Source organism: Tachyglossus aculeatus, chromosome 11, assembly GCF_015852505.1.
Source record: "Tachyglossus aculeatus isolate mTacAcu1 chromosome 11, mTacAcu1.pri, whole genome shotgun sequence".
NCBI lineage: Eukaryota > Metazoa > Chordata > Mammalia > Monotremata > Tachyglossidae > Tachyglossus > Tachyglossus aculeatus.
Genome location: NC_052076.1, coordinates 44,613,762 through 44,632,482, shown reverse-complemented (window position 1 = coordinate 44,632,482; position 18,721 = coordinate 44,613,762). Strand labels below are relative to the sequence as shown.

Genomic DNA, 18,721 nt, shown 5'->3' with positions numbered 1-18,721 from the left:
TTCTGCAGTCTAATATTTCCTCCTGCTTTCAAGACATTTATATTTGGATGTCCTGCCGACATCTCAAACCTAACATCCAGAACAGAACTAATTTTCCCTGTCCTCCCCCTGAATTTTCCATCACTGTAGACAGCACCACCATCCGACATGTCTCACAAGCCCATAACCATGGAGTTATCCTTGACTCATCTTTAAATGAACGCTGATATTCAGTCTGCGACCAGAGCCTGTCGGTTCAACCTTCACAACATCATACCATCTGCCCCTTCCTCTCCATCCAAGCTGCTACTATGTTATTTTGAATACTTTTCTTATTCTGCCTCGATTACCATATCAGCCTTCCTTGCTGACCTTCTTGCTTCCTGTCTTTCCCCTCTCCAGTCCATGCTTTAACTGCCTGAATCATTTTTCTACAAAAACCTTGAGTCCATGTTTCCCTGCTCCTCAAGAACCTACAGTGAATGCCCTTCCACCTCCACATCAAATAGAATCCCCGTACGGGCTTTAAAGCATTCAGTCATCTTGCCCCTTCCTACCTTAGCGTGGCTCAGTAGGAAAGAGCACGGGCTTTGGAGTCAGAGGTTCATGGGTTCAAATCCCAGCTCTGCCAATTGTCAGCTGTGTGACTTTGGGCAAGTCACTTAACTTCTCTGGGCCTCAGTGACCTCATCTGTAAAATGGGGATTAAGACTGTGAGCCCCCCGTGGGACAACCTGATCACCTTGTAACCTCCCCAGCGCTTAGAACAGTGCTTTGCACATAGTAAGCGCTTAATAAATGCCATCATTATTATTATTATTATTATTTAACTCAGCCTGCACACTTTGTAGTGTGGCCTAGTAGATTGAACACAGGTCTGGGAGTTGGAAGAACCCGGGTTCTAATCCCAGCTCCTCCACTCGTCTCTTTGACCCTGGGCAAGTCCTCTCACTTCTCTGTGCCTCAGTCCCTCATCTGTAAAACAGCGATTAAGACTGAGCCCCGTGTGGGACACCTCATTATCTTGTAGATACCTCAGCACTAAGTGTCTGTTACATAGTACATAATGACTGGTACATAGTAAGCGTGTTAAGTACCATTAAATAAAATAAATACTATTTAGAAAAAACCCCACTTTGCTTGTATATACCTCAGAGGTTAGTACAGTGCCTGGCACATAGTAAGTGCATAACAAATACCACTATTATTATTATTGTTGTTATTAATTTTGCCAACCTACTTCTCTCTGTACCTTGATCTCATCTATCTAACCACCAGCCTCTTGACCACATCCTGCCACTGTCCCTCACTCTTCATATTTGACAATCACTTTCCCCACCATCAAAGCCTTATTGAAGGTACATCTCCTCTAAGAAGCCTTCCCTGATTAAACCCTTATTTCCTCTTCTCCCACTCCCTTCTTCATAGCCCTTTATTCACCCCTCCCTCAGCCCCACAGCACTTACGTACAGGTCCATAATTTATTTCTTTACATTAATGTCTGTTTCCCTCTCTGGACAGTAAGCTCACTGTGGGCAGGGAATACATCTACCAACTCTGTTGAACTGTACTTTCCCAAGCTCTCCATACAATGCTCTGCACGCAGTAAGCGCTCAATAAATATGATTGATCGATAATCAGGTTGGACACAGTTCCTGACCCACATGGGACTAATAGACTGAGTAGGAAGAATAGGCACTGAATCCTCATTTTACAGATAAGGAAACCGAGGCACAGAGAAGTTAAGCAGTGCCCAAGGTCTCACTGCCGAGAAGTGGCAGAGCTGGAATTGGAGTCCAGGTCCTTTGACTCCCCCGGCTCATGCTGTTACCATTAGGCCACACTGTAAGCTCTTTGTAGGTGGAGGACATGTCACTCCCTTTTGTGGACCGTTTCAATCACCGAGTACAGTGCCTTGCCCTCAGTGGGTCCTTGGGGAATACTGTATTACTAGTAGTAGTGCACAGGGGCACAGAGAAAGACCATTAACAATTTTCTAACTTTTCAGAAGTTACACGGCTTACTTTTTACTAAGACTGTACAGTGGTAGACAAAGGGTAGCAAGAATTCACGTGAAATGGCCGAGGGAAAGTTGCGGGTTTGTGACAGATCTTTCCCTGAGGTACATGGAAAATGGGGCTTACTATGACCTAACAGTTGGCTGCTCCATATTTATATATCTTTGCTGCAGTAGATTCTTAGAGGACTGGAAAGGTTGTTGAGAGGTCAACTTTTGTAGTCTCGTGCTTCCAGGGATATATCTGCCCTTAAATCACCCTATAAATAGGGAGCAAAAGTGGATCTGTGGTTTTTCAATGCACTGCTGCCTCCTGGTGCAGGGGAGAGATCCTAATGGGTTATTCAATACTCCTTCATAATCTGCCAATTATACTAATCACCTAGCATATTCTTAGGCCTTGCACAAAGTGATTCTCAGATGCTGAGGGAAGAGGAATCGACCTAGCGGTTCACGATCACATTGCTCGATTTTTCCAATTTCTTCTCTCGAGCTGCTACCGATTCACGTCACCTAAAGAGTGCCTTCAGAAATCAGTCTGCTTATAGTGCAAACTCGAAGGTTTAAATGGCTCCTAAGGATTTATTCCACAATTGCAGAATTGTTTAAATATGCAAGGAGGACACAGTGTACAAACCACATGCAGTAGAGTCGGTTGTATTTATTGAGCGCTTACTGTGTGCAGTGCACTGTTCTAAACGCTTGGGAGAGTACAGTATAACGGTATAACAGGTACATTCCTTGCCCACAACAAGCTCACAGTCTAGAGGGTCAGCAGAGGCCTACTTGAATAAGGAATTAGGGAAAGCCTTCTAGCAGGCATGTTGTCTCCGGTTTCTCTTTGAAATCCATTTCCCGCCAATTGCTGCATCATCCTTAGGGAGATCCTAATATCCCGGCGGGGCAGCAGACGGTGGAGATTGATCTCATGCATCGCATCCAACTGCCCGACGTGGAGAACCTGCGGAATTTCAACGAGCTGTCGCGAATCATCCTGGAGGTGCGGGAACAGGTGCGGCAGGAGCAGCAGCGGGACGGGCAGGGGGCAGAACAGGGCCGGCCTCGGCAGAATTCCCGCGAGCCCCAGCCGGGGCCATCCCATCAGAGACCCGAACCTCCGGCCCGGGGTGCCGAGGGCAGCGGAGCCGAGAACAGGGCAGAAACCGAAGGAGGAGCCGCAGCTAAAGAACCAGGACAGTCTGAAGCTGGGCAACCCTTCGTGCTGCCCGTTGGAGTGATCTCCAGAAACGAAGACTATCCTCGAACCTGCAGGATGTGGTAAGAACCCGAGGACAGCTGCGGGATAGGGAGGAAGGGTGTTAGGAATCGGCTCACACTAATCAAACCCAGGTTGTCAGATGTAGTAACCAGTCGATCAGTCAATAAGGGAAGACTCTTTTGGAATGATTAGCGACCTGTTAGTGCTCAGTTAGGGTGATACGCTTGGCTCTGGGATCTTGAAGGCTTTTTAGCCAGTGGTGGTTCAGCTACATTTTTCCTTTTGAGCCACAATCCTCTGAGATTCCCACTATATTGAGTAGCATGGGTGCTGTATTTTCTGTACTATTTTCTTCTGTTATATTTTATGTTTTATTTTGTTAGTATGGTCTTGTTCTCTGTCTCCCCCTTTTAGACTGTGAACCCACTGTTGGGTAGGGACTGTCTCTATATGTTGCCAACTTGTACTTCCCAAGCGCTTAGTACAGTGCTCTGCACACAGAAAGCGCTCAATAAATACGACTGATTGATTGATTGATTATATTGAGATGAAGACAGTTGATGCCTCTGAAACTTGGACCACCCCCACATTGGTCTGAGCTTAACACCCTGCAAGAGCAATGTAGCTACACTGATGATTGTTTTGTTGGGTCGTCCTCAAATGACATCCATTCAGTTCTTCCTTAACCTCTCAACCTTCCTTGGCACCTCTTTTTACTGGCCTTCCTGCATAAATCTATAATTTGAGTGTCCAGTCCCAAGTGGGCAAGTGCACTGGTGAATAACCAAACGATTAGGGCTCCGATTTATTTTTTATGGTGTCTGTTAAAGCAGACACTTTACTAAACATTCTTATATATCTCTTTTAGTTTTGTACTCTGTTGTAATGGCATTTGTACTTTCTCAAGTGCTTAGTACAGTGCTCTGCACCCAGTAAGCACTCAATAAATTACATCGATTGATAGTTTTACATTTAAGCAGTTTTGGAGAAAGAGATGAAATCAGTGCTTCCTATTGCAGCTGTGTAGCCAGTGTTCCCAGACTTGGAGTGATGCATCTTGGATGCCCTCCAAGTCGCTAAGAGTGCATGCAAACCATCCACTCTCAGCCACTTTCTTCTGGTGCAGGCTTCTAAAATGTTTCCCCTCTGTGGGATTGTTTCTTTTTCAGTCTCTCTTCAGGCCTTGCTCATAGCCAGCATTTTTCCCCAACTGCTACGTTCAAATCACTGTATGACTGAGGTTGCTCCTGTGATAGCAGAGGATGATCCAACCAGCCCTGAACCCAACAGCTTCCCAGGCTGTTGAAAATATCAGTTAGTTTGTGTCAAACAGTGTGGGCTTGGCAGAGGAAAGGTACTATTTTAAATAAAACCATAGCCAGAGTCTTCCACACACCCTTAGCCGCCTTGCTTTTGATCACTCCTTACTGCTTGCCGACTTTCCCAGTTATTTTAGTAGTGAATAGCACCCTATTTTTAAAATTCCTATTTTATTTATTTTGAGAGCCTAGTTCCATCGTATTATTACCATATAACTGTTGGGTTTTAATGACTTAGAGGCTAGAACATTGGCTAGGAGCTACAGGTAATGTGGTCCCCTTTTTTGCTGTATTCAGCAGCCTCTGATGCATCTTTTGCTACCTCTACCGTAATTTTAGTGTGGTCCCCATTGTGGTGCCTGATTGGGATGCCTAGTTCCATCGCATTATTACCATATAACTGTTGGGTTTTAATGACTTAGAGACTAGAACATTGGCTAGGAGCTACAAGTAATATGGGCCCTTTTTTTGCTGTAGTCAGCAGCCTCTGATGCATCTTTTGCTACCTCTACCGTAATTTTAGTGTGGTCCCCATTGTGGTTCCTGGATGGGAAAAGGGAGTTTTTTTCCCCAGGAAGGAGCAGAGGCAGAATCCTTGGGAAAAGCTTTCACTGTAGCTGAGGCTTTGGAAAAATTCTGGCATAAAATACAATTCCATAGAAATTACTTGCCTCCACAAAGTCCTGTCACAGTGAGATTCTTGCTTTATTTGCACTTCCCTAGGCAGTGTGGTCAGCCATCTTTGACATGTGTGCAGAGCTCATAATTATCAGACTTTTCACCAGGTTATTCTTCAGGCAAGAAGTCCTTCGCCTCAGCCCCATCATGGGAAAGAGTAGTTCATCCTTCTCTGTGTACCACCATGGGTCAGTGACCATTTGTCTCCCAGGAGTGGCACTGTGCACTCTGGCTAAGGATGAGCTCGGCTGAAGAGGTGGAGGGAATGACCCGACTTTGCAGAAATTTTCCTGGAGTTTCAAGTTTTCTGGGATTTTTCTCATGGGCTGGCATTTCTTAGGGGAGCGTTCCTGAAAATTGCCCAGGTTTTTCTAAACTTCCTTGTACAGTGCAATCAATCAGTGGTATTTGAGTGCTTACTATGTGCAGAGTACTGTACTAAGAGACTAGATCAGTCTCTTCTCAAGTTTGCCAGGGATGACAGAGTGCAGGTCTCTATTTGTCATAGATCCTTTAACCATCTTCCAAAACACCTAACACACTTGCAGCCATGACTGACTGTGGCTGAACCAGAGGGCCTGGGAGGGAGTGACGGGGCGCGTCAAGAAACGGGGCAACAATTCCGGTGGCCATGGAGGCAGAGGGAGAAGTATTATGACCTGGGAAGGAAGGGTAGGTCAAGCCAAAAGGCACCCCCTACCCAGTGTCCAGAGCTGCTGAGGTGGTAATAGAGGCTGATACAGAGATGCCCAGAGATTCTCATGCCTGAGCACAGAAGGAAATGTGGGCTGTGCACCCTCTGTTTCCCTTGCCCACCTGCCCCAATGCATGTACTTTGTGTACCAGGGTAGACCCAAGGAGACCACGACCTTGTTCCATTTTTAGAGATTTATAGATAGAGGAGTTGGCACAATTGGGATCCAGACTGCCACGTCCATTAACCTCTGAACTTACGGTCTGTGGATTCACTCTGTCCTCTGTTGGGTGAGGAGGGGGTTCTCCGACTTTTATCAGGTAGTATTAAAGGTAGTTGAACTGGGCCTCCAGCTAAGTCTCAAGTTGAATTTTTGTGCCCCATGGAAGTGTGTCTGGAATGTGATAATAATGTTGGTATTTGTTAAGCGCTTACTATGTGCCAAGCACTGTTCTAAGTGCTGCGGTAGATACAAGGTAATCAGATTGCCCCACATGGGGCTCACAGTCTTCATCCCCATTTTACAGATGAGGGAACTGAGGCCCAGAGAAGTTAAGTGACTTGCCTAAGGTCACACAGCTGACAAGTGGCGGAGCCGGGATTTGAACCCGTGACCTTGACTCCAAAGCCCGTGCTCTTTCCACTGAGCCACGCTTGCTTCCCCAATGTACCTCCAGTTCAGGCCTCACGTTTGCCAAGGAGCGAATAACTTGTTCTTAAATACTTCCTTTCCTGTTATTACTTATCTCTCTTTCTCTCTCTTTTTCTCCCCTCTCTCCCTAATCTTTTTTCCTCTACAGTTTCTACGGCACAGGCCTCATAGCCGGACATGGCTTCACCAGTCCCGAGCGAACCCCAGGTATCTTCATCCTCTTCGATGAAGATCGTTTTGGATTCATCTGGCTGGAACTGAAATCTTTCAGCCTTTACAGCAGGATCAAGGCCACCTTCCAGAATGCTGAGCCCCCGTCTCCTGAAGCCTTTGATGAAATGCTCAAGAACATTCAGTCACTGACAACTTGATGAGTAGACACCCACTGGCAAGAGAGGATCACTGGAGACGTCATCTGATCGCCTTCACTTGTTAGGGAATAACATGAGGCTTTTCCTCCCTCCCCTCCCGGCCCATATAATACCTATGAATGGAAGCAGCATGCACTTTCGAAATAAGGCCTTTTTACCAAAATGCATACTTTATTGTCAAAGGAGTAATAAATTCAACCATGCTTCCTTGAACTATTTCACCTAGAGAATGTAATAGATATCTGTAAATTGGCCAATAACCCGTGGAGGAGGAAATTGAGCATGTCACCATTGAAAAAAAAAATCAGATCAAAACCAATTTGAAGTGATGATCTAATCTCTTATCTCTTGCCATTTCCCAAGGAAAATGTAGCATTCTTCAGGAAAATTTCTAGCTTGTTGTCTGAGTTCTTGCAAAAGCCAATTTAAACCTTTCTGAAAAGAGTTGATTGAAAAGCAAAGTGAGAGAACCCCAAAATGGGTCGATCGTGGACAACACACAAAGGTAATGGCTTGGATCGAGGAGAGGAATCTATAGCAGTAGTTGCCTAAGAGGAATTATTCAGCCCGGGTGTGCCAACCAAAGCAAATATAATGTATGCAAGTCCATTCAGTCTGGGGCGAAACATCAGATTTTGGGCAGGAAACCTGGGCTTTATTGCCAGCTCTTCACTGACTCATCTGGAACTTGAACAAGACACTTCACCTCATTGAGTTTCCCCCACTGTATTTTTCATTAGATAATGTCATTAAAACCCTCTGACCCTGCCTGCAGACACAGAGTGGGAGTTGTGGTAGTTGCAGTTACTTATCCAGTTAGCATCCTTCTAGTCTGCTTGTTCTCCAGGTAACTCCTTCATTTGTCTTCAGAAAATCCCTGTATCCATTCACCTCCATGTCTTCCCCTTCAGTACCTACCAATGTATTAATTTTCTGTACACCCTTGCGAGAGTCTCTAAATGATATGAAGGGTGTTTTGGGGTAGTCTTTGGGCTGGTGTAGACAACTATGGTCTATTTACAATTTTAACCCTTTCAGATTGACTTTATTTTCTGGAGTTTTTAAACCATTTAAACAGAAGCAGGAAAAAAGGCCTTTTTCTTTAAGTAGGTGTAAGTGTCCGTATATATATTTACATATATAGTAATGACCTCACGGTAGTTTCAAAATCTACTACCCATCCCCACACTTAGAGACAGGTACCCCACCCAGAACTAGATTTCATGTGTTCAAAAAGCATGGGCACCTTTGGGGATTACTAATACAGAATGATGTGCTTCTTGGGCCCTTCTAACTCTCTTTGGAAGGACTGACTGTTGCCGGCCTGTGACAGCTTGCTGGCTGGCATTTCCAGCCTGCTCAGGATCATCCTGACCCTCCAGATTCAGCCCACCATATCCTGTTCTGCTGAACCGTTAAGTTTGAATAATTTAATCCTGCACGTAGATTGAAAAGTGAGTGCAAGTGGTTCTCCTCTGCTTCCAAAGAGAGGGCTGCCACCAGCTTGAGTCTCTACGTAGTTGCATGGAGAGCTAGTAGTTGTCTGCACCTACCAGGAACAGGCAGAAACATAATTGGGGACTCCATGTCATTTTACATCAGTGAGTTTAATCCAAAAGGGTATTTTCATGCAAATTCTTCCATCCCTATAAAAGCAGCATTTAGGGTCTTCATCCCTGATCACAGATCACGAAATAGCAAATATAAAGGCTTTACCTAAGCCCTTACTCAGTGCCCAGAGCGTAGGGTGGAAACCAGAAGTTGTGAGCTTGAGCTAGCACATACTCCCTCTGCCCTGCAGAAATGATTGATTTTTTTTTTTGTCTTTTATCTCAAATGCTATACATTTGTACTTATGCAGTCAATGTTGCATACCTAAGGAGACTCAGGTGTATATTGAAACTGTAGTTTCTTTCCACCCTATTAAAGTCAAACTGATGAGAGATTTTTGAATTACAGATCGATGCTTAACTTGGTAGATTCTCAACTCCTTTAGAGTCATTACTGTATACGTAGAGATAAATTTGGATGCATACATTGTTCAGACTGGGACTTCAGAAAAAGAAAAATTCCAAAAGTTTATGAAGTAATCAAATTCTCGAGACCAAATAATTAGTTACAGAAGTATTAAAAGGATATCTGCCTAAACCAGCCTTTCCTTTTAGTCTCTGCTAGGGCTGCTGAGATCTAGTGCTCAAGGCTCACGATTGGCTATAATTAGCAGAGGCCGGGGATGTTGTACAGCACTAAGAGTAGTCACTCCTACTTTCTTAAGAGCCCAGAGAAGGGACAGAGTGAGTTAGTTGAGACTTTATCTAGAGTGGATGAACAAATTATTCTGAGGGTATTCTTTAATCTTGCTGTGCTTTTCAGATCATCTCCGGTGACCTGTGTAAGACGTAATAGCATGGGCAATCACCAAATATGCATGTACAAAATATAATCCCAGACACTAGGCAGTTGTAGTAATAGTATTTATTAAGCCCTTACTGTACAGAGCACTTTACTAAATACTGGAAGACAACACACAGGTGGGAATTAAACACAGTCTTTGGTCCTCCTGGGGTTCACAATTTAAAAGTTTAAGTTGGGAGAAGGGATTGGAGACAGACACAATAGGAATGATGAAATACTAAAATGTAGCACAAACAAATAAAATAGGTTTCAAGTCTCAGTGGTGATGGAGGATATTTGTTCAATTGTCCATTGTATTTGAAGAAGACACCACTGTTGGGAAAATTCACCTGTGAGAAGATTTTTAGCAGTAAAGGCGTGGCCTAGTGGAAAGAACACAGGCGTGGGATTCAGAATACCTGTTTTAATTTTGGCTCTGCCATTGTCTGCTGTGTGACCTTGTGCAAGTCCCTTAACTTCTCTGTGTCTGTTACTTCATCTGTAAAATGGGGATTAAGACTGTGAGCCCTAATGGGAGAGGGACTGTCTAACCTGATTATCTTTTATCTATCCCAGCACTTAGGTACAGTACCCAGGATACTTAACTAATACCATTAAATAAAAAAAAAAAAGGCCAGTGCTGGATCCCTAATCCCAACCACATTGTGCAGACAAAAAGGTTATCCCTTGTTGGGTTGTTGTTATGTTTAATGTTTGCAGTGCCTGGTTCTGTTTGTTCTTTTGCCTCCTTGGCTCAAAGTATGAAACTCTTGATCAGCTGCACACAGTAAGTGCTCAGTAAATACCATTGATTGATAGCAGTGTGCCACACGGGACTGTCCTCAACAATTAACTCCCATTTTGCAGCTGGGATGCAGCATTACCTGAGGTTTTGTTTTACCATGTCCTTAAACCACCACCTCTGTCCTCCTGGCTTTTGGTTTCCCAATATCAGCTCTTCCTTCAGCAGTATCCTGCTGTTGCTCAGTCTCCTCACGTGTCCCACCCAGTGAAGATGAGCATAGCTTCAATGCTAGGAGACAGATTACGTTCCAGAACTTAATCGTTCACGATCTTGTCTTGCCATTTGATATTTATTCATTCCTTCATTGTCATATTTATTAAGCGCTTACTGTGTGCAGAGCACTGTACTTAGCGCTTGGGAAAGTACGATACGGCAATAAAGTGACAATCCCTGCCCACAACGAGCTAATATTGAGACTGGCCCGTAAGCGACGCTGGTGAAACTGCCTCAGGAGCAGGATGGAGTACCTGGGCCCTGGTCTTATGGCCATTGAGACGGTTGGACAGCACTAGAGCTCTGTAGACCTTAAGTTTGGTTTGGAGCCTGATACCATATGCTGCTGCTTCCCTGTTTCACAGTCTCCCAAGGGTTGTTCTGACCTTCTTAATTCGGTTTTCTATTTCCTTGTCTATCATTTGCTTTTTACTAAATTAAAACTGAGCATCCACAACTACTGTAGTCAGCGAAAAAGCTCCCTAGGAATTAAAGCCCCTTTTGAGTGAAAGCTTTCAGTCACAGCCATGCCCCCAGTGATTTGTAGAATCTAGATCTCGCAAGTGCATCTTTTCTTCCTCGCCTGCTCACTTCCCTGTCTCTGAGTTGAGACTGTTTTTATGTGGCATTTGTTAATAATGATGGCATTTGTTAAGCGCTTACTATGTGCAGAGCACTGTTCTAAGCGTTGGGGGGGATTCAAGGTGATCAAGTTGTCCCACGTGGGGCTCACAGTCTTAATCCCCATTTTACAGGTGAGGGAACTGAGGCTCAGAGAAGTGAAGTGACTTGCCCAAGGTCACACAGCAGACGTGGTGGAGCCGGGATTTGAACCCATGACCTCTGACTCCAAAGCCCGGGCTCTTTCCACTGAGCCATGCTGCTTCTCTAACAGCTTCCCACAGCATGTGGGATGCTGTGGTCAGATATCACCTGGTAAATCCCAATTTAGGATGCAGCTGATTGAGCTTTATTTGATTTTGGGTCATTGAGTGTTATCGCTGGGAGATAAGCAGTTGATTGAATTGAAGATCTTATGCTTTGGATAGGTCTTTCATTCATTCATTCATTCAGTTGTATTTATTGAGCGCTTACTGTGTGCAGAGCACTGTACTAAGCGCTTGGGAAGTACAAGTTGGCAACAGCATTTGGGTTGGCTTCAGATTGCTAGACACTTTTTGGAAGTGGAAATATTGCCATTAAATTGAGTGAGGTAGGGCAGACTACTACACTGGCCTAGTTTGCAGAGAGAAGCTGGAGAAGAAGGGTTTTTTTGTTTGTATTATTTTTGCGTTTTTTTGTGGGTTTTTTTGTTGGGGGGGGGTGCTGGAGGGTAAAATCCAAGGATAATTTTGGATCCTGACCCGGGATTTTAGAATATGCAGAACCAGTGCAGCCAGCAGAGGCCTCTCTGGGCGCATGTCAGTTTTTCAGGAATTTGCAGTGAACTATTTGGTTCCTTTCCTTTTTCTCCCCCCGCTTTCTGTTTTCCTGCCTTCCCCCTTCTGTTTTCCCACCTTCTGGCTAGTTCGCTGATCGTTCATACTTGGCCTCCAGAGAGTGACAGCAGCAGGGAGAGCAGTTTTCTCCGCTAAACATTCGGGAATGGACTGTGGTGGAGAAGGACGTTGAAATTTAGGTAAAACTCAGGTTTGAGGGGATCGGTAAGAGTTCAGTGATCTGGGCCAGACTTCTTCAGTGTTTTGAAGATGCTGTGTTTCCCGAGAGGAAGGCTGGGGTTGTGTGATGGATTTACAGTAGGAGCTGTGGGTTTTAATGTCTCCACCCCTTAGACTTGCTCAGAGTGACATTGCTGAGCCAATGGAAGTCAGAAAAGAGTGGTGGCGAGGACTAGGAGAGTAGTGCAAGACTACTGTCGTCAATGGCTTAGAAGTGGCACAGGATTACCATGAGCCATCGTGACCAAAGGAAGCATGATAGTTGGGGTGGCTTAGCAGGCTAATCTTTGGCACGAGGCCTAGATGATGCTGATGCTGGAAGCCACATGACATTTATATGCCCATTACCACAGATAATTGAGAGTTGATTATATAAGGGAGTAGTTATTCAGGAGGACAGTCATTGGTGATGGCAGTGTATTTGCCTGTTTCACACCGTAACCTCTCAAAGCCATGTTTGCGGATCCTTCTTCTAGGCTAGAAGGATGATTTGCGATTCTTTGTGTGTAAACGCTGAGTACAGCGCTCTGCGCACAGTAAGCACTCAATAAATGCAATTGGTTGGAATGTATGCCTTTGTATGAATTCTACAGCATTCACAGGGCTCACCTCTCAGTGTCTTTTTCCACAGAGGGGAGTAGCTCATTGGTTATGGCCAAGAAGAGGAACCTAAAATTCATACTTAGAGCTGCCTGTAGAATGAAAGAAAGACCTATAAGTAAATATTAGCTGTGCCTGTGAATGATAGTGATTTTGTGCTAAATTGAACAGTGTGTGGAACTTATATCTTGAATTTGTTTTTAGTACTTTGGTTATTGAGCCTTTTCGCAAAAGCTAAAGCTTAAAATAATTGCCAAGGAATTGGCATTTTTAAACCTTATTGTTGCCTTTGTTAATCTTTGAAATAGAAAAATTATTTTGCTCTCCTGATTTTAGAAGAAGGCCTGTCAGGTCTAGGCTGGTATTATTCACTGTGCTTTTCTGTGGGTTTCTTTCTTTAGCAGAGTGAATGCATTTTAGCTGTTATGATTGGTCCTGCTACAATTAACATAGAACAGGAAGACAGGGTTATGCGTTTTGATTTTCCTTAAAGTCCCTGATGTACAATGAAAATTGAAATCCAGGGAAACTGCCAATTATGTATTGAAACCCAAATTCCTGGGTGGATGGGTTTCTGCTGGTATCATATTTTAGGGACGGGGTTTGATTTGGGCCAGGAAAGCACTGACCTGACAGTAGGGCTGTCCTGGGCAGGGGGATGAAAGCTTGGGTGTGGAACTCATGTAATTTTGACATCAGATCATCTTTCCCTGGGGAATTTTTTTTTCTTTGCAGTTTTCAATAAAAACAATGGAAACCTGTTATGGACTCTGATTTGGCTGTTTGTTTCACATAAAGATTGAAAACGTCTCCTCTGACCCGTGGTGGTTGAATAGTCGCTTATCTTGTTAATCTGATATTCAATTCAGGATGGTCTGAGTCAGTGAAAGGCAGGAAGACGATTGAATCACCTGATCAGGGAGCAGACAGAGTGTACTAAGCCACACCATTTTCTTGTCTGTCGGGTTGGGGACTGGAGACTGGTGAAGCAACCCCCTCAAGGTGGTCCCCTCCTTCTGCAGTTCTGTTTTAACTCATGGCTCAGGTGGCTTCATGATAGCGAAAGCACCGGAATCGATGGATAAAAATAAATAATGCTAAGAGATTGGACCCATGTACTGGTGGAATGGATAGAGTCTATTCCTACTGTCTCCTTGGACTTCTGAGGGAAGCAGCATGGCAAAGTGGATAGAGCACCAGCCTGGGAGTGAGAAGGTCATGGTTTATAATCCCGGCTCCACTACTTGTCTCCTTTGTGATCCTGGGCAAGTCAGTTCACTTTTGTGTTCCTCAGTTACCTCATCCTTAAAATGGGGATTGAGACTGTGAGCCCCATGTGGGACAGGAACTGTGTCCAACCCAATTTGCTTATATCCACCCCAGCGCTTAGTACAGTGCCAGACACATAGTAAGCACTTGACAAATACCCTAATTGTTATCATTGCTACCAAGGAGGGTGTTGCGTCCTGCTCCGGGGAGGGAGGAAGAGAGGGAAGTTCACAGGCCGAAACCAGAGGCTCTGATCTCCAGGAGGGAAACTCGGTGTTGGGAAGAAGTCCATGTACAGCTCTGGAAATAAGTAATGTCATCCCTTAAACCTTCTGTTAGGTGAAGTTTCAAATCTCCTCCACCAGTCTTTGGAGACCTGAACATTTGAGTTGACTGTGTAACTCTATAAAGCGTCTATTCTCTGAAAGGATCAGAACTCTTATCATCAGGGGGGTGATGGTGTAATTCTGATTATCCTGTCTTATGCAGTCGAGTTGTCTCCGACCCATAGCGACTCCATGGATACACCTCTCCCAGAATGCCCCACCTCCACCTGCAAATGTTCTGGTAGTGTATCCATAGGGCTTTCTACTGGTAAAAATATGGAATTGGTTTACTATTGCCGCCTTCCATGCCGTAAGCCTGAGTCTCTGCCCTCCACCCTCTTCCATGGAACGGCTGCCCAGCACGGGTGAGTTTTGACTTGGAGCAGATTGCCTTCCACTCGCTAGCCACTGCCCAAGCTAGGAATGGAATGGATATCATCAATCGTATTTATTGAGCGCTTACTGTGTGCAGAGCACTGCTTGACTCTCCCTCCCGAAGCCAAGACTGGTAGAGTACTGGAAACTTTCTAGGTGTGGTCCTGAGCGGGGAATTCTGATTGTACTGATGGCAGATTGCTAACCCTCAGCCCAAAGTGGAAGCAGGAATAACCCAGGTGATGTAACACTCCATCTTTGGAATTTAACAGTTAATTACATTTGAAGGAACTTGGATGACTGTTTATGGGAAGAGTGTGTTCCGTACATTTCTTCCTAGATGTCTGGCCAACAGAATCTGACTTCGTGCCAAAGGACACAGTATTATTTTTCTTTTTCCTGGCCAGGTAAGTGCAGTGTTTTTTTTTTTTTTTTAGCCTTACCTCTAGCGGGCTTTTAAGTTCATTAAACAGATGTTTTAACTGTAACCTGCAGCTAGGGGAAAACAAACATTCTAATAGAAAGAAGGTCCTTGGGACCTACTGTGCATTTATATGGGAAAGGGGGTTAATTTCAATACCTAGGACACCAATTTGCCCTTTAAATTTTAACATGGGAAATAAGGATGAAATTCCTCATAGCCATTGGTATTCTAGGTATTTTTAATTTATCTTTTGTTCCTTTTCCCTTAAGTTTGGGGAGAATTGAGAAGGGGGTGGTCAAGAGGTGGGTGTTCCCGGGGGGTTTTTTGGCCCACATTTGAAGGGTAGCCAAAGGAAAACCACAGCCCAACTCTCTTTCCTAGCAGTGTCTTTCCAAGAAGTTGGGCTAGTAGCCCAGTCTGTAACAGAGGCACTCAGTCCCAGTGCCTCTGGGGCAATCACTCAGCCTTAATTCGTTCAATTGTATTTATTGAGCACTTACTGTGTGCAGAGCATTGTACTAAGCACTTGGAAAGTACGATTCAGATGGTTCTGATTGAGCATGTTCAGTCTGTCACTGTAGCTTGTCGGTTCTAACAATATTAAAGGTGGTTCTCAGCCCTAAATCTCCAGTGGAAAAAGCCATGGAGCGCCCAGACCCTGGTCACCTTTCACTGGGCCCTAAAGCCCCCCACCCCTTGTTTTTCTAGCACAGGTTTGGGGGTCTCTGCTGGTCTGCAAATTCCTGCACCCCATCACTGCCACCAACTTTCAGCTGGACCTCCAGACACTGCCTGAAGGGTAAGGGGTTGTCCTGGGCTAGCTTACCACCCTTGTCCCGGAGCTGGCTACGGGAACCTCACAGAGAAAGTGCACCTTCCCAAAGACTTCCTAAGTCTCCCTGTCTCCCTGATATCTGGAGCTTCTCCTCCAGCCCCTAGCATAGGCAGACACCCAAATCCGAGATCTCAACAGTGTTTAATAGTTATCTGATTCGGAAACAATGAGAACCATTCCTGTTCAAACCACCTTTCCCTGGATCTAATACCTTCCTCCCAGGAGGCACTGTGCTTCCCTGTAGGTTCCCTGGGGTTTCTAGACTGTGAGCCCACTGTTGGGTAGGGACTGTCTCTATATGTTGCCAACTTGTACTTCCCAAGCGCTTAGTACAGTGCTTTGCACACAGTAAGCGCTCAATAAATACGATTAATTGATTGATTGATTTACGTTCCTCTGGTCCTCCCTCTTGGGGCATCCCAGGTTCCAGTCTCACCCTCTCTGAGTCATAGTACAGTGCTCTGCACACAGTAAGCGCTCAATAAGTACCAGTGATTGATTGATTTAGACATAAAGTCTCTCTATGTCTTTAGTCTTATTAGGTGGGGCAGTCTGATTATGGATGCATAAGATGAAATAATAAAAACACAAAAACAACATAAAAGAGAATGATAATAAATCGGACAAAAGTAATAGGAATACCTGAAGAAGAAACCAAATGGCCATTTGATAAAATGTCCAGGAACAAGAGCTAAGATATTGGCTGACCATTTCACTTTTCTTCCTTGAGGGGGTACAAATGTAGTGTGGCCTCATGACTGCATCCTATTCAGGCTTCATCTTGGGTAGTTTAGGTGATTTAGTGATGTGGTATTACAGATTTCTTATAAAAATCTTTTTCCACATGCCAAGATCCCTGAGATAGATTGCTCTCTTTTGCAGATGGGGAATTCAGGGACTGAAATAAATGGAAGACTCTCATACCTCAATGATTCAGTGAGCACAGTCAGTCTCAGGAAAACCAGTGACGTCAATCCATCCCTTACCTCAACTCTGGGTCCCTTCTCCCTTCCTTAGTTGACCTTATTTATCCTTATTTATCCCTTGGCTTCTGGCTGAGTCCATTGAGACACACAGGGGCAGACTGTATCAATGGAATAGCTCCCACTGAGTCATCCTTCCTCTCCCCCTCGTCCCCCTCTCCATCCCCCCAATCTTACCTCCTTCCCTTCCCCACAGCACCTGTATATATGTATATATGCTTGTACATATTTATTACTCTATTTATTTTACTTGTACCTATCTATTCTATTTATTTTATTTTGTTGGTATGGTTGGTTTTGTTTTCTGTCTCCCCCTTCTAGACTGTGAGCCCACTGTTGGGTAGGGACTGTCTCTATATGTTGCCAATTTGTACTTCCCAAGCGCTTAGTCCAGTGCTCTGCACACAGTAAGCGCTCAATAAATACGATTGATGATGATGATGATGATCCCTGTTACAAAGCTCACTATGAGAAGCAGCTTGGCCTAGTGGAAAGAGCACAGGCCTGGGACTCAGAAAACCTCGGTCCTAATTCCAGCCCCACCACTTGTCTGCTGTGTGACCATAGGCAAGTCACTAAACTCTTCTGTGCCTCAGTTACCTCAGCTGTAAAATGGGGATTAAGACCGTGAGCCCTCTGAGGGAGAGGGACTGTCCAACCTGATTATCTTGTGTTTCGTACAGTGTCTAGGACATAATAAGCACTTAAATTCCATAAAAAATTAGAACTATTCTGGTTTCATGGGATCACCTCCTTGCTGCAGTTTCTCCAAGCTACCTTTTCCAAAGCAACAGAGCTGCAGAGAGCCGCAAACTGCTGACTGCATGAAGAAAAGCCACTTGGCTGATTTCCACCTAGACTTATGTGAAGCTACCAATTTACGTTTAGTCGCCTCCTGTAGTCATCATCATCATCATCATCAATTGTATTTATTGAGCGCTTACTGTGTGCAGAGCACTGTACTAAGCACTTGGGAAGTACAAGTTGGCAACATACAGAGACAGTCCCTACCCAACAGTGGGCTCACAGTCTAAAAGGGGGAGACAGAGAACAAAACCAAACATACTAACAAAATAAATAGAATCATTATTGGTCTTTTCTCTAAATGAGGAGGTCTGGTCCGAGAAGCAGCATGGCTCCGTGGAAACAGCACGGGCTTTGGAGTCAGAGGTCAGGGGTTCAAATCCCGGCTCTGCCAATTGTCAGCTGTGTGACTTTGGGCAAGTCACTTAGCTTCTCTGTGCCTCAGTTGCCTCATCTGTAAAATGGGGATTAAGACTGTGAGCCCGCCATGAGGTAACCTGATCACCTTGTAACCTCCCCAGCGCTTAGAACAGTGCGTGGCACATAGTAAGCGCTTAATAAATACTATTATTATTATTATTATTATTGTTATTATTATTATTATTATTATTATTATTATCTGGTCCTCCTTTAGGAGGCCACCAGGGGGCAGCAGTGAATCACACAGTCTCACAATTCCCAGACTGTATCCCAATCCCAGAAACTGATTCCAAAATAGGCCAGAATCTTAAGTGTTAGAGCTGAAAAAGAAACTCACTCACCCACTCAATCGTATTTATTGAGCGCTTACTGTGTGCAGAACACTGTACTAAGCGCTTGGGAAGTCCAAGTTGGCAACATATAGAGACGGTCCCCACCCGACAGCGGGCTCACAGTCTAGAAGCGGGAGACAGAGAACAAAACAAAACATATTAACAAAATCAAATAAATAGAATAAATATGTACAAATAAAATAGAGTAATAAATCCGTACAAACATATATACAGTTGCCGTGGGGAGGGGAAGGGGGAAGAGGGGGAGAGGAAGGAGGGAGCTCAGTCTGGGACCAAGAGTCTACTAGGGCAGAAACTGATTTGATTCGGAAT

At 44.5% G+C, this 18,721-nt stretch overlaps 1 protein-coding gene across 5 annotated transcripts in view; it reads left to right on the top strand.

Annotated features, from left to right (window-relative positions):
• Positions 1–8,872, top strand: part of FBXO31 (F-box protein 31) — a 54,595-nt gene extending 45,723 nt beyond the window's left edge. For all 5 annotated transcript variants that reach the window (XM_038753454.1, XM_038753455.1, XM_038753451.1 and 2 more), the window contains 2 exons: positions 2,877–3,274; positions 6,707–8,872. In XM_038753454.1, the coding sequence (XP_038609382.1) occupies positions 2,877–3,274; positions 6,707–6,929 (621 nt within the window). In that variant the 3' untranslated portion in view covers positions 6,930–8,872. The remainder of the gene's footprint in view (positions 1–2,876; positions 3,275–6,706) is intronic.
• Positions 8,873–18,721: the final 9,849 nt, after the last annotated feature.